This window comes from Dipteris shenzhenensis, chromosome 2 (assembly GCF_047967505.1).
Source record: "Dipteris shenzhenensis isolate YYH24624 ecotype China chromosome 2, Dip_SZ_1.0, whole genome shotgun sequence".
Taxonomy (NCBI): domain Eukaryota; kingdom Viridiplantae; phylum Streptophyta; class Polypodiopsida; order Gleicheniales; family Dipteridaceae; genus Dipteris; species Dipteris shenzhenensis.
In genome coordinates this window covers 25,572,352-25,588,536 of record NC_141597.1, presented here as the reverse complement: position 1 = coordinate 25,588,536, position 16,185 = coordinate 25,572,352, and the positions used below count along the sequence as shown (strand labels likewise).

The 16,185-nt window shown below is 40.6% G+C and overlaps 1 protein-coding gene across 2 annotated transcripts; it reads left to right on the top strand.

Moving 5' to 3' along the window:
- The first annotated feature begins 334 nt into the window (after positions 1-334).
- Positions 335-2,337, top strand: LOC147904539 (uncharacterized). Of its 2 annotated transcripts, XM_087394638.1 has the most exons (7): positions 335-490; positions 612-684; positions 838-923; positions 1,253-1,348; positions 1,491-1,565; positions 1,659-1,902; positions 2,100-2,337. In XM_087394638.1, the coding sequence occupies exons 1-7, from the start codon at positions 411-413 to the stop codon at positions 2,196-2,198; spliced, it is 753 nt and encodes a 250-aa protein (XP_087250764.1). In that variant the 5' UTR covers positions 335-410; the 3' UTR covers positions 2,199-2,337. The 2 variants fall into 2 exon arrangements, with proteins under 2 accessions (XP_087250764.1, XP_087250773.1); XM_087394647.1 differs by lacking the exon at positions 1,253-1,348.
- The last annotated feature ends 13,848 nt before the right edge of the window (positions 2,338-16,185 follow it).

Here is a 16,185-nt window from a genome sequence, read left to right as displayed (position 1 = left end):
ATAGGAGCTCGGTGAATCTGCCACCCGAAGTGTTGTCGTCCACTAATGGTAAGGATTTTCCTGGGGACTATCCTATCCCAGAGCAGGGACTATTCTCGAATGCACTCTAAGTAAAAGAATGAATGAGCTACGAACATGGGATGGATGATGCAAATGTGTACGTAAGGCTGAGGTGGGATTTGAGTCGTGAATAAAGAATGCCTTTGGTAAAACCAACAAAAAGTATGTATTTGATCGATGGATTTGCTACGTGAGTAGATATCTATATATTCTATATATTATAATTTATGCCACCCCTCCCTCATCAAAGCACCTTGCCCTCCTTCCCTCTCTTCTCTTCGTCCCTCCATTTCCTTTAGCTAGGCTTTCGTCCCCGCTCTCTTCTTCAGGTCTTTCTGTTTTCCTTGATCATGACAATGAGACACATACCCAACCCCAGTTTATACGTTTGCAGACCCAACTCCTGGCTCGAAAGCCGGTTTCACTTCAAGTACGCCTTCGCCGGCTTCGCCCACACCCATATCCGCTTTTATTTTGTTTTCCACGACCAAATCGTCAACGTCTGCTTCGTCGCTGATCTGACTCTTGCTTACACGAGCTGTTGTGAACAGTTTTGCAGAGTACTACAACCCAAAGAAGAACGGTTTCGGTAGCTTACGCGTCGTGAACGACGATCTCGTGAAGGTAACATCTCATTTGAAGCGCCCTCAGAACCGGTGGCAATCGATTCTGTGGATGTTTAGCTTTTACAGGCGCAGGAGTCTTTCGTATTCTCACTATGCAGTTCTTCATTTATCTACAATTTCCGACCGGCAAGAGTACTGGTTTTGGGTGCAGCCACATTCGGGCTTCGGCACGCATCCTCACCGAGACATGGAAATATTCACCTACGTCGTAGACGGAGAACTTACACACAAGGACAGGTGAAATACACTACTTTAGACAGGTTTCTTGTACTTTAGACAGCATGTGAGGCACTGGAATGAAGAATCTCCCAAAGATCTCGATGTGACGAGCAAGCAACGACTTCCCTTTGAAGCAGCTGCACTAGACTATCAACTAGATTTAACTCGCAGATTTACTCTTTTGCATTATGTGATTCCTGTTTTGCATCGTCTCTATAGCTTCAATACTTGAACGGGCAGCAGCGGAACGCTACTCTCCCGACGTTGTTATTCTGATTCTCATTTTCTACTGCGCTGCTTTGTAAACCTTCTAACTTCTTCGGTCTTACTGCCTGTTTCCACCACAGCATGGGTACATTCGAAACACTAGGACGCGGATCTGCGCAATACATGAGCGCCGGTCGTGGGGTTACACACTCAGAGATGAACAACAGTGGTCAAATGTAAATGTTTGCTGCCTTTTTCTGGTCTTGTTTCGGTATCCCTCAAGCATAAAACTGTGCGCTCAACAAGTCAAAAACTCATTTTTGGTATGGCGGCCTTTAGTTTTTTTGACACGAATATTTAGTAGTGGATTCTGTGCAGTCTACGCTTTCTACAAATATGGATCAACCCGGATAGGCAGAATCACACTCCAAATTACGGATCTCGAGTTTTCAAGTAAGTAGGCTACAAATACAGACATACTTATAATCCGACCTGAGGGCAGAGTCTTGCAGCGAGTCTAGTCTGATCAGTGTGACGGCTTTTCAGGAAAGAGGACAGGCACAACAAGCTGCAACATGTGGTCATGAGCTGTGAAAACTATGACTCTGTCAATGATAAGGGAGAAGGAACGATACCTATTCATCAGGACGTCAACATCTATATCTCTGAAGCAGATGCAAGAGTGAAGCAAGAATTTGTAATACAAAGAAATCGCCAAGCTTACATCGTGTGTATCGAAGGGTCACTCTTAGTGAACCACGTCATGATGGAAGCACGCGATGCCCTCGAGGTAGGATTCGAACGTGCTATTTCTATCGGGGATTGGTTGTACTATAGTACTTATGGCAGCAATTTCTATCCGATTGAACGGCAAGTTTGTGTCCAAAATTAATATAGAAGTAGCAAGGCCCAAGTTTGCTGAGTTTGCTTTGTCTCCGACCGCTAGTATATGGTATCCTAGAGAACTGATTTTTGCGTTTGCCACAGATTGTTGGGGAGCAGAATCATGGAATTCCTCTGCAGCTCGCTGCGCACGAGCAACGGGGAGCCCATTTCATAGTGATGGAAATGGCGAAAAGCGGTTAAATGTCGCAAATATGAGCACAAAATGTGCTTTCTGTGTCACGCAAATCTTGCACTGTAGTCCATTATATCTCCGTCTGGGAAAGTTGAGCACATGCAGCTGGAGTGCATCATGTAGACTGTTTGCAGCGTTTGTACCATGCCACACCCAAGGTTTTTGAATTTCGAAGGCTTGAGGATAAAGGTTGAGACACGCTCAACAATCTAGTTGATTGTATCATATAAGCTGTTTACACACCGCCAAAGCGTACCCAAAGAGTGAGCTCCCAAAAACAATCATGGGCGGGCTGGAATGGGCATACCCCATTACACACCACCCGCCCATTGTGAAGTTTTTAAAAACTGAGTGCCTACCCATGGGCACCCCTTTTACACACCGCCCAGACATGAAGCTCTGATTGGAGCTGAGGGGCCCAGAGGATTTCAACCATTGGCTATCATCAGCTTGCCCATCATTGGGCAACCAAGCTTGGCCGCCCATGGAAGGGCTTAGAGAGGGCAAGACGTGGACTCCACGTCAGATTATTTGGTTTAGGAATGGGCAGTGTATGTGTAAAGAGGTGCCCGCAAAACTCAAGCTTCTTATTAGTCCAAAAGGGTGCCCAGCCTTGGGAACCCTTCAGTTGTGTAAACACCCTAAGAATATTAGGAAAGTATACTTAGCTGTTAGAGCGTTTACAACACGTTCCAAGAGATCTTCCTTTTGTAACTCTTAGCAAACAATGATTGGCATGTCTTTAGTAGCCATCTATTGCTTAAACACGAATGTAATATTGACTGCTATGCAAGGAGGAGCATAAAAGACATATTTATCATAGTCCAAAATCATTGATCAAAATGGGGGATTACTTGCAAACAATTCAAAAAACATTTTGATCCATGGACAGCATAAAAGAAAAGATTTACATTTTTCAATTACTAAATATTTAGCTCATGTGCTACTCTTAGATTGATAATGGTGCTTATGATATGTATTAGGTTAGCATAAATAAATAATCCTATGATGAGCTTGAGGATATTAATCATCTTGTGGTGGGCAGTCCACTCTCTCTCATCTTATAAGAGGCATTATTGTTCCTTCTTATGTTAGATTTGTAGGAGATTTGTAGAGGGCATTGTGCCCCTTCATTCTACTTCAAAAAAGGCATCAATCAGTTGTATGGGACTAAATAGTTAGGACAGTCTTGTTGAAGGTATACTCCTTGACTATATTGTGAAGGCCTTGAGAATGTTTCATGAGCTTGAGTGGTTTCTCTAAGGGATTTACTTTATGATTTTGGTGTCTTCCATGAGTACAAGTAATAAATTCACATACTCTTGTTTATTAACACTTACCTTAGATGTGATCTCCTATAGCCTCTCCATTATTTTGAAATGGTAGATTAGGCCACATGTCACTATGCATTATTCATGTTGTCATTGTCTATCTTCTAAAGCTTCATTGGAGCTACTAAGCACTAAAGTCGCTTATCGAATGAACCACCACAATCCTTGCCTCATAGGACCCAACAAGCCCTATGTTGGCATATAAAGGAGCAAATAGTTCATTCCCATAGTCACCTAGAATAGCCTATAGGAGGGTTTAACACACTTCATTGTCCAAGGGACAAGGTGATTACTCTGGAGCCCTGTTGCAAGCATTGATTCACATGCAAACAATTAAGAGAGTGGATAATCTATGCATAAAACACATGAATGCATTAGATAGAAAGCTGATTGAAGATAAGTTGAGCAGAGATGGTAGGACGAGCGTAACGAAATCAAGGCAGGTTGAAGGGAGGTAAGTGGAGCATAAAAGTTAGAGCTGGTAGATCAATTATGGATGGATGAATAGGACAGGTGAGAAAAAGAGCTATGATGAATGCTAGGTGGATTTGAGATGGATTCATATATGTGAGTTGAAGAAGCAATTGAGAAGCTGCTATCATGGAATTCAACACAACTGATCTCAAAGCATTATACACAACGATCAGTTGAAGAAATTGATTTTGTAGAGTGGGAGAGAAGCAATTATTAACAAAGTGAAATGAAGTGGGGTTGGAAGCCTTAGAACATGGCAAGCATGCAGACAACCAGTTAATTGTCAAGAGACTTGCATCTTGCATGGAGATGTATCGGCCATGCATTTGCCAATTTGCATGATGCTATAGCCCACCCCTATAGGTGTAGTGCTAACAAACCACCTACCCATCAATTTGTAATATTACTATACTCAACAATGATGATTTACATGATTTTTTAACCCTTGAATATATTGTATATATTTGTTTGCAGTAGGATATAGCCTTCATAAACAAACTAGAAGAATTTCTAAAGAAGATTGGCTTATTATGACATGTTTTGTGTATACATTTTCATTGCTTTACATTTCTATAATATGAGATATTCCATCAACTATCTAATATTAAGGTTATTAATAACAAGCAAAACTTATTTGCAAAAAAGAATTCTAGGCAAAAGGAGGTGCAAATTTTGCTTTTGAATGTGGTAGGATAACAAAATTGAAGCTATATAAGTGTTATTAATATGCCACATTAAAAACAAGGATTCAAAGTTACATAAACTTTTAATAATGGATTGCATTATTCATAACTGCACTGTTATGATGAAACTATGTCTCATTAAGCACTTTAAACTAGGGAATTTGTTATGATGTATGTATTCTTAGATAATAGGACTCATGTTGTGAAATGTTCTTCAATTCTAAGCTTTAAGAGCTTTCCAATTGTCCATAAATTGACACAATGTTAATTATTAGTTATTTCACTCTACATCATACAATATATAGGAGATGGAACAAGAGCATGAGAGGTCTAAGAGCATTTTGTCTCTACCTCATGCCACAATTGAGGCATCACAAGCGTTAGGCACTAGGAGCCATCTCTCCCCTTAGAGTAGTATCTGTCATTCATATAGCTTGGGTGCTAGCCAACTTTCATGTGATGATGATGCCCTACTAACTATTCCATTGATGGTAATGGGGGCCTCATTATGGATGCAAATGGGAATATTGTGGTACTTTCACCAATGCGACAATTATGCTATACACAATTCAAAGAAGTTCTGATGAAATTTAGGTTGCAGCCAAAGGAAAAAAAGAATACCATCTTCTAGTGGTTGCATGAGGTGTTTCTGATGCCTAAGATTTGACTCAAGTGGATGTTAAACAAAATGGAGGCGATCCAAAAAGTCAGAAGTGAATTGCATCCAGTCAAGCCTACTCGTTACTATATGAATCACTTGAAGCAAACGAGGGGTGAAGTAAAGAGTGACCCTCAACACACACTAGTCAAACCACAAAGTTGCAAAAGATTGCATTAAGAAAGTAGGACAATCCCACTTTGGATCAAAGGAAAAAGCATTATTTATGGCCTACTTTATGAGGGTATCTTTTCTTCCTTTTTCATAGATCTTTTCTCTACTTTCTTTTTCTTACATCTCTACTAGCATATTTACTATCTAATGTTTTATGTATTCAAAATTATGTGGTAGGCTGAGATTGCACCCCTGGCAAATCTAAGTATATATATGATAATGATACCATTGCTCTCATCCAAAGGTTGGATCATATAAGTGAAGATTTTTGGGGTATCTTCTTTGATGCAAGAAATTCTTAACCTTCAACTCAAACTTCAATCTATTTAAACATGCATGTTATCGGGAGCGCTTCTAATTTATACGTGCGTCCTGTCTCTTTGATGTGTAGAATTATGAGGCCAACCTTTACATTTGTAAACAATGACAAGAATAATGATTAGTAGACATAGAGAATAGTGGTTCAAGGGGCAGAGGTATGACACGGATGAGTTCTATGTTCAGCTTCATGATGAGGGTAATGACTTCTATGAGGACAAAGAAAGGAGGAGATGATAGAAGCTCTTATGGTGAGTATCTAGGATGACATGCTTGGTGGAGCCTTTTCATGGTTGGGTAGCATGAAGCTACTATGTTAGGCTAGGCAGATTTATCTTGGGACGACACTTTAAAATAAGTTTAACAACATCCCTTACACACAAAGAGATGTATAAAATTTTAGGGTAGATTGGAGCTATTTTAGCTTCTTTTGTGTCAAATTTCCAACATCAATATAACCATCTAAAACATCTTGGGTAATACAACCATCAATATATATATTGATGTTTGTATTGATACTTATCGATAGTTTTTTAAATGCTTTCTTAGCGATGCTTTTTTTTAAAGAAAAAAAGGTTTATATTATAAACAGCTCAAGTGATATACATTGATGGTTCGCCACAAAACGACATTTTTGCATATCTCAAAACAACTAAGAAGAAAGTGCGAAGCTGCTTCAGTCAGTCTCAGAGTCAGTCTCATAGTAATTAGAATCCTTGAAGTGGCATTCTTGGTTAAAAGTTATGACGATGCTTTAGCTCGTGGTTTGTGATTTCAATAAAGAACTACGCAAGGTCATTGTCATAAATCTTCGAGACCTGCTAAACATTTAGCAAAGAGAAATTTAGTAATCTTATCATTAAATTGAAAATCATTCCTCGCAATCCACACAAACCATAGTGCATGCGCTCGTACTAATGCCCAATGTGAGTGTTTAACTTTAGAGGCATCTCCCAACAAAATTGCCTCCCAGTTGATAGGCTCTCCTATTTGCATTTGGACTCTCTTCCAGACTTTATTGGCTAACGGTCAAGCAATGAAGAGGTAGAATATGTCTTCCATGTGTCATGGCATCATTGGCATTTACCGTCCCCTTTTTCGATTCTGAGGCTCTTGCATTGGTCCATACAACTTTCAGCATCACTAACCACAGTAGCGTCGCCATCTTCTTGGGGATTGCCTTGGCCCAAATATAGTGAAATATCCACTTCCAATGCAGCATCGAGGCAGAGGTGTTCCAATAGGAATTTAACACGAGAATCAGCTCATCAATAGAGTCATACGGAGTGGGAATAGGAAGAAGATGAGGAGTGAGGATCCAACTAAATTCTAATGTATAGTTAACGACTGAGCCACCCTTCCACTGAGTGCCTCCTTCCCAAAGAGCTATTCTGTTGGTGACAAAGATAGCGTCTTGGTCCGTCAGTCAGAATTCTCTACAAATTTCAAGCAGGGTTTTGCATCTAATATGATCCCTATGCCATAGCTTCCCCCAGGATTGAATGCCCTTGTTAGACAAGATGCAGATGCAGGCTCTGGTAAAGTCTGTGTTGATGAGTAGAGCTTTTCTATGTATCATGGATGCCCAGATAGAATCAAGCTTCATGAAGGAACCTTTGTCGAAGAAAAGAACTTGTGTTTTGATAGATTCAAGTGCTCTCCATAGTGACCTCCATAGATCGCTACCTTTAGTGGAGCAAGGTTCGAGATAGAAGACCATAGAAAGAACTTGGTAGTTCTTCCATCGATTTGCCTTGCCAAGACGAATGTGTTTGAAGTTACGAGCAAGGAGCATTGCCCAATCCATTTGTGGGCTCAGAAGAACCTTGATGATCCAAGTCATTGCTTGTTTCGCCGCTGCCTACTTTATATTGATCACTCCCAGCCCCCCTTCACTCTTTGGCCATGTGCAAATATCCCACCTTACCTTGGATATTCTTAAAGCATTAGAAGTGCTATGCTACATGTGAAGCGTGCATCCTGAAGATTATAGGATATAACAATTTATTCAAAAACATCAAAATTTTGTTCTATACATACATGCAACAAGTAATCATTCAAAAGTACACTACATGACTTCTCCTCAACCCAAGGACACACCTAAATGAGATCATTATGCATGGGTTAATGGGCCTCCAATGTTGTGCTAAAGTGATGCATACCCATTTGAGGGCATGCTCCATAACTTTTTTTTTGATTTGTTGAAAACCAAAATGAATTGAAAATTTTGAATCCAAACTATTGGGACTAGTGCATGGTGGTCTTAAAACTTTGATAGTTGTTAGTATTGGTATCTAGATTCACCCTAAAATGGAAGAAGTTGGAAAAGTGCAATTTGTGCATGTGTAAAGATATTTTAATAAATCCAAAACTATATGTGCAAAGATAAATGCAACACTATTTACAATTTTGAATCAAACCCGATAGCATGCCATTTGTCCTATTTGTGTTTTGAAGCATTTTAGGCCACATTGCACTTGTTTGGGATATCCAATTCTGTTGACATGTATCACCAGAGAGGGGAAAACCGACAGCTGAAATTTCGCTACTCCCGCGAATTTTGAATTTTCACACCTCCCGCCCATCAAATCTTGGAAGATTAAGTACCTGCAACCTGCCCTCGCCTTGCAAATGCCCTACAACCTGCATGCACCTTGATGTGACCTTGCACAGACTTTGGTTTACCATTGTCTTCTTTTGGGTAAGTTGTCTTCTATTCTTTACTTGCCTCACCAGGTACCTTCTCTGGGTCTATTTTGGACTGATTGTGGCCATGGCATCAATGGCAACATGCAGCTCGCCATGGCTTGCAAGAGAACCAGACAGAGGTTGCAAGAGAGGAAAGACAAAAATCCAAGTCAAGGCACAAGGAACAGAGTGTGGGGCGAGGAAAGCATTGGCATGGTATCAAATCGGCAGTGGAAGACACTTTTGCAACATCTACAAAGGGAGAAACAATGAGAAGAAAGAAGACTCCTTGCAGAGCAGTAGCAAGAAGCAGTTGCAGATACATGTATTTGATCATTGCCATCAGAGCGAAGAACACAATGTGTGGTGTCACGATTGGTGGGAGCATTCGAGGCAGCAACATCAGGCCATTCAGGTGATTACCAGTCTCGAGTCTTCATAAGCTTTAGCTTGCACCCTAAAGTTCGTAGAGTAACAACCCTACCAACACCTCAGGAGATGCACGCCTAAGAGGCAATGCTCTCTAACCTGAGAAATGGCCTATAGAAAGTGAAAGGGGTGCACAGCTTAGATCAACTAGCTGCAAAGAGGGTGACATTAGCCCTCCATTAGCCATGTTGATGTCCCTTGAAACAAAGGAGAAACTTGGATATTCATCAAGTATCATCGTTCAGATGGTCAAAAAGTATCTTTGAGAGATCTTAAACTTTCATTAATCAAGGAATAAAGAATTTTGCCAATTTAGAACTTCTTTTATATTATTTTTATTCTTATCTTATAGGAATAGAAGTACCCTACCACATCCATTCATTGTTAATGTTACTTTGGTACAGGTCTAAGCATTATATTTGTCATATTCCTCAACATATATATTTTCCTATACCAATATAACATTGAGAAATAATAACAAATAGAATGATTCATTCTTTAAGTCTTTTCCTTATAATTTGAGTAGCAATATGTCTCACAATAAGTTCAACATATGTTAGTCTAAGGCCAAGAAAAAACTATATGCACATAATCATCTAATCACACTTCAAAGGTTTATTTTTTCAATTTCTCCAATCATTAACTTAATGCCTCATAGCTAGTAATGATCCAACAACTACTAGAAAATACATATAAGACATCATCTAGCATACCAAATATATATTATTTCATTGTCCATAATTTGTCTTATGAAGAATTTATCAAAGCTAAAATTCTAGATATCATTCATGTATCATTCCCCTCTTGCTTGGAATAAATGTCACTTATGATCTAAACCAATTATATGCTTTTATGTTTCCTTTTTTCCTTCTTTCTTTTTCTTCTACCCCAACCAATGCCCCCCACCTTTCCCCCGCCCTAATAAACCAATTATATGCATAATTTTATACTCCTTTTTCCCCTTCTTTCTTTTGCTTCTTACCCTCACCTGATAAACCAGTTATAGGCTTTTATCATTTTTTTCCTTCCTACTTGCCTGCCCCCTGCCCCCCAACCCCATCTTCCCCCCTTGCCACCCCCTTTCCTCCCCTCCCCTCGCCCCAATCTTCCTTCCTCCTCAACCTCCCTCCTCCCCCTCCCCCCTCTTAAAACTCTTCCCTTTAGTTTTCCCATTTTCATTCAATACAATGCGCTAGTTAATATTCATTTATTGCCCTTTAGTTATTTGAAGGCTAGTTTCAGTGGTTCCATTGCCGGGGTGTCACCCTCCTTTTCATACAATGCATGAGCTAGTTTGGTTTGTTGGAAATGGACATGTATGGTTGCTTGGTTATTGCAATCAGTTGAACAATGATCAGACAATGGCTATGCAAGCAAGTGAGATGCACAGAGCCCAAGTAGAGTAGCTAGAACATTTAGGAAATAGCACCATTGTTTCAATGCATAAATCTATGTAGGAGCTTCAAAGGCAGAACAAGGATCTTCATGATAAAGCCAAAGCATTGGACTTGGAGTGAAATGCATTGGCACTTGGAGCGACAAAAATTACAAGAGGCACTCTATAAGCTAGCTGAAACCAAAAAAGGCTTGTAAGGATTTATATACAACCAAATTCAACGAGCGGTAGAGAAGGAACAAGAGAAGGCAAAAGAACGAGTACAAAAGATGAAAGAAACACCTTTGAAATTAAAGGATAGGAAAATAAGGTACTTACATGACATGGATGCATTGGCACCTAGTGGTGGTGCTAGAAAGAGGAAAATCCGGGCTACAAGGTTGGATATCAAATGTTCACATGAAATTACACTCTTTTTGTTTGTGACTAAGTTTTTCTTATGTTCTACTTTAGGAACTTCATCGAAGATGTGATGGGAAGAATAGACGGGGAAGATATTGACTGTTCATATGCTCTAGCCAGTTTATTGAAGTCAAGTGATGTCATTGGGATACTAAGGGACCCAAGACCCAAGCAACTACATGTGTAAGTTGTTGAAGAGGTGATGGACTTCAAGGACATTGTGGATGCAAGGGAGATGCTTGCAACTTATGATACTACCGGTGTAAGTTGTGAAGCTTACACATCTGTTTTCAAAATTTTCAAGTCTGCTATTTTGGGAAAGCACAAGAAGTTTACGGTGCCCCTACCTGTAGCTTGATCTGTGAGATGTGCACGGAAAGAGATAAACCAACGTGCAAGAGAAATGCTTGGAGGGTACCATTGTGTAAGGGGCACATTGACTCGGAAGAGTAAAAAGAAATGTGGTTTGCAAACCTTTATGATGAATGCTTTCAACAATACTTACTTAGATGTTAAGAAACTACAACAAGTAATGGTCAAATTCTATGACATGAGAGAAGATGGTAAGAGGAAATCCATTACAGCATTGCACTTTACTTAGTTCATTTCCTATATTGTGTTCCTAACTAATTCTCTCTTTTGTTGTACAGAATGCAATGGCAAGCTCATATTTGTCATCAAAATGGATGAAGCTCAATTGGTGAAAGAACACAAGTTAGAGAGAGTGAGCATCTGCATTATGAATAAAGCCTCAATTAGAGAAAGATATATGGTGGCTTGCATCATTTGAGACTCCGAAAGAGCGCCATGAGACATTGAAGTGGCTGGTTCTAGATAGAATAGGAATCCCATCAACGATCTGAAGACAAGAGGAAGGGCAAACACTGGCACTAGATGGCCATGGAACATTTCGAGTTGAATGGCATCTTGTTGGTGATTTGAAAACCCTCAAGTGCTTGCATGGTTGTGATATAGAGGCAAATGCAATGTTCACATGCCTTTATTGTATGTGTTTGTTGCAACGTAAGTAAAAGGCTGGATTACAATGGGAGAATGGCATTCTATCTTATAGCTAAATGCAAGCTCCCAATCGCAATAAGAAGGATCCAAAGTGGGATCCCATCTTGCCCATCCCAATAGAGAGAGTACACATATGTACTTTACACGTAGTACTATGCGTACTTGATAAGTTGTTGTATTTGCATCTTGTTTATGCTTGAATTTAATTCCGCAAGAAGTATCCACACAATGCATTGCAAAAGCTAAGAAATTGCTCTTTGAGATGGGATTCCATGGAGGACATGTAAAACTTAAGGAGGATAAGAAAATGTCTAGGACAACACAGAATCTTCCTACCAAAGTGTCCATGGGTGGAGCAAAGGCAAGGAGATTCCTATCTAACCCCACAATCTCAACAAAGACAAACATACATTGTCTCAAAGCAACTTGGGTTGGGAATACTGGAAAGCATTGTGGGAATGTACGACCAATAAGGCTTCTCATCCTCAAGTAGCAACTTTAAGAGCTAAAGTATGGACAAAGGTAGATGCATTGATAAAATTGCTTCGCCAGGTTCAAATCAATGAGATGTATTATGAAAGGTTTAGGATGGCTGTGAAAGACTTTATGCAATTAATGGTGAAAGGGGAGTTACACATTACGCATTACATGGTAAATGCAATTAATGGTGAAAGGGGATGGCACATTATGCATTACATGGTAATATTGTCACCATCGTAACATTTAGCACTTGCTTTATTATTAAACTTTTTTTGTTGTTGAAATGATGCTGATCATGTTTGCAGCATATTCTCTATGCACACGGACAATGGTTTGTACATAATTGGGGCCCTTTGTCCATTTGGAATACACAAGGCATGGAGAATGAGCCAAGTCAACCTACTTCAAGGACTCAAGGCATGGTGGTGGTGTCACTCGTAGAAATGCAGTGCATGAGATGTTCGACTGGTTTTTTAGATGCTTACTAGGTAGGACTTTGAAGTCTGAAAAGGAAGGCATTAGAACTTGCAAAATCTGTTCAAATTGTATCAAAGAATAGAAGGCATAGTCCTTGGAAAGCACCCATAGAGAGACAAGGAGTCACAAGCTAGAGTGAGAGAAGGGAGTAGATGGGTCCAACCAGTAATAGAAACTATGGTGTAATTGTATACAGTTATGAAATCAATATCTTGCTTATTTTGACCACAATTTGTGTACTCACTCTTGGAGTCTAGGGTCTGTGTGAGGTAAGGAGGTTGGGGAAGGTGGGAACAGGGTGAGGGAGGGGGAAGAGAAGGGATGGGGGGGGGGAGTGGTGGAAAGGGTGGGGGGACGACAGGAGGGGGCAACGACAGGAGGGGGGGTAGGGGGGGAGGGCGACGAGCAAGGGGGATTTGGAGGGGTTAGGGCAGGGGATGAGGGGAAGGTTGAAACCCTAAAAATAATTAAAAGGGGTGTAAAAAGATGATGGGCCTATATAAAAAGTATTTAAAAACCCTAACTCTCATTATTCGATGGCACGAGTGAAGAACACTGCCAGACCTACAGGATGCCGCCTCCTTCCTTCTCCAACTCCACCGCCTCCATGGCATCTGTGCAAATGAGCCTCTCCGGGGTTTGGTGGCACATTGCCTAACTATTGTGAGTGCTCCCCCAACTCTCGTGAGCCCTCCTCGAACTCTCGTGAGCATCCCCCGACTCTCATGAGCCCTCCCCCAACTCCCAAGAGCATGATCCTTCCCCTAGGTTCGGTGAGCCCTCCCTCGACTCTCGTGAGCCCTCCCCCAAGTCTTGTGAGCCCGTTCCCAAGTCTCATGAGCCTTCTCCTCTACATGGGCCTTCCCCTCCCTGTGAGCCCTCCCCCAAGTCCCAAGAGCATGTTTCCTCCAAGAGCTCCCATGAGCCCTCCCTAGAACCCCATCAACTAACCTCCAACTCCTAGGAGGGCTCCCGTGAGAGGACTCCCCGAATGAGGAAAATGTTTTTGAGAACCTCCCCGATATCGAGAAGCTTTCAGAGAGGATTCAACAAACCGCAAGAAAGAGTACCATCATCCCTATCCCGATGATAGAGTCCTGCATGGACGTAGTTCCTGATCCCCTGTAACTGCGGGGGGTCACGATAAACCAAACACTGAGGGAGCCCCATCACAAGGACTTCAAAAAAGGTGCAAGGTCAATTCATCCCCACGAGAGGAGTCGTCAGCGTAAAGAAGAGCAATGCAAGAAGTTCAAAGTAGACAAGAGGCCATGGAGCCATGTTCGAGTTTGAGATGTTAAGAATGTGAATATCACATCGCAATGGACTCTAAGGGACGTGTGAGAACACCTATTGGTCATGGAGGACGGCATGTCAGAGTCCTTCAACTTTATGTAAAATGGTGGAAAGATGAGCCGATGTGTGGAGAAGTGCATGCATAGTGCCAATTTCATTCCTCCTACAACATTGAAGATTGTTAACAATGTGTTTGGCTAGTGCAATGTTTAATTTTTTGCCAAATCCTAGTTCTTGTTTCAAAAGATGATGGATAATTAAACTGACAATTATTTCCTTTGATATTTTTTTCCTATGAGTTCATGGTAAATGTTTTTCAAAAAACTTAGGGATTTTATTATTTGTTTTAAAATGTAGGGTTTTGATATATATAAAGGGGTAACAGCCATTTTTACATTACATTCTCACTTTCACTTTTAGAGAGCCATAGAAACTCCCCACCCTCAAAACTTACTCACTCCATCAGTTGCTATTTGCAATGGATTCAGCTACAGCTGCGTTCCATGATTTCATCTCATGAATTGCATTTGCATGTCATAAAAGGAAGAGCTATTCTTTGTGTTTGATAGGACTTTAGATGTCCTAGGCACATATATGCAAGCCAAGGATGACTTCACAGATCTCATCCACTATATGCAAGAGAATTTCACTAATTTTACAGTACACTTGACAACTCTTCAAAGAGATGGGTTTTGGGTTTCGATAGATTACATTAGACGAACCCAAGTTTGTGAAGCACTTAGCTCACGTTTGCGATAATCTTACAAGGAAGGGTTAAATTAGGACAGTAGAAGTAAATGACATCCTAGAAGCGGGTATCATGGGAAATATAGGCACTAAATTCCTTTCATGGGAGATGACATTCATCTTTTTTCTCCAAGAAGGAAATTTAGAGGAAGAATCCTTATCGTCCAGCACCCCCTCTACTAGAACTACTAATATCCTCATCTCCAAACTAGACTCTGACATGTACATGGACGAGAGTCTTGACCATGAAAGAGTGGAAGCAGCTGAAGCATTAGGCCTACTTCAAGAGCCCCCAACAAGAGTAGAGTAAGAATCTGCATTAGAGACCGCTAACTCAAAAGAAGCAGACTTATGGTCCTTGTCGCCCCTCATCATTGATGGAGAGGAGTATGTATTCCTTCATGACATAGAGGTTCTTTTTGGACTACGAAAGGATGAGGCACTCAGAGTCCTATCTAGGTTCAATGTTGACATGTGTCAAAGATCTCGGGGTTTTAGGTTCCGAAGACCAAACAATGGAAGAGTTTCTCCTGATGACATTGGTTTCATTGAGGGATGCAGACATGTCCATATATGATGCATTGCCCTCATGGAGAAGCTTCCACCTCTAAGACAGGATAGGAGAAAGCTTCCACCATTCAAGTGGAAAATCACATAACACCAAGTTCCATCAACATTGCAAATGAGGAAGGGATAGAAGCCAACGACATTGTAGTGGTAAGTTCGAAAAATATTTTGTATTTTGATGTTCTTATGGTATAATTTGTTTTGTTGGTCTTCTAATGTTTGTTGAATCGTGGAAGTCCTCCTATTTTAAGCCCAATGCTAGGGTCTAGCCGACAAAGTAGTCCTTGGTCCCTATGCTCACAACACATAAGAATTAGATGGGAGCACTCTTAGGGTGCAAGTACCTAGACTCTCTCAAAGATAGAGGTGGTTTTTTTTTTGCATGCATGCATGCATGTTCAAGGTTTTTTTTTCATGCTATACATGTTGCATGCATGTATTTACATTACATGCATGTAATCCAACTCTCAAAGCAAAAGTGTATGCAATGTGTATCATATTTCATGCTTGGATTACGACCAATATGCATGTTGTATCATGGTGCATGCATGCAATCTGGCTCTCAAAACAAAACAAAACATGTATGCAATCTTTATTGTGTTGCATGCAATGATGCATGCAATCAACATCATGTTGCATGCATGCATTCTGTCTCATGTTGCATACATTGCATGTAGCCTCATCATGCATCATATCATGTAGTATCATCATTATTGTAGGCACTCATTATAAGTTATATGTATTGGAATTCGCCAATTGAGGCATGCTTACACCAACACTATTGAAATGGGCCTTAGTAGCCTCGCTTCATGTGAGAACTTGTATGGTTGGAGTCTGACCTTCTATTGGAACTTG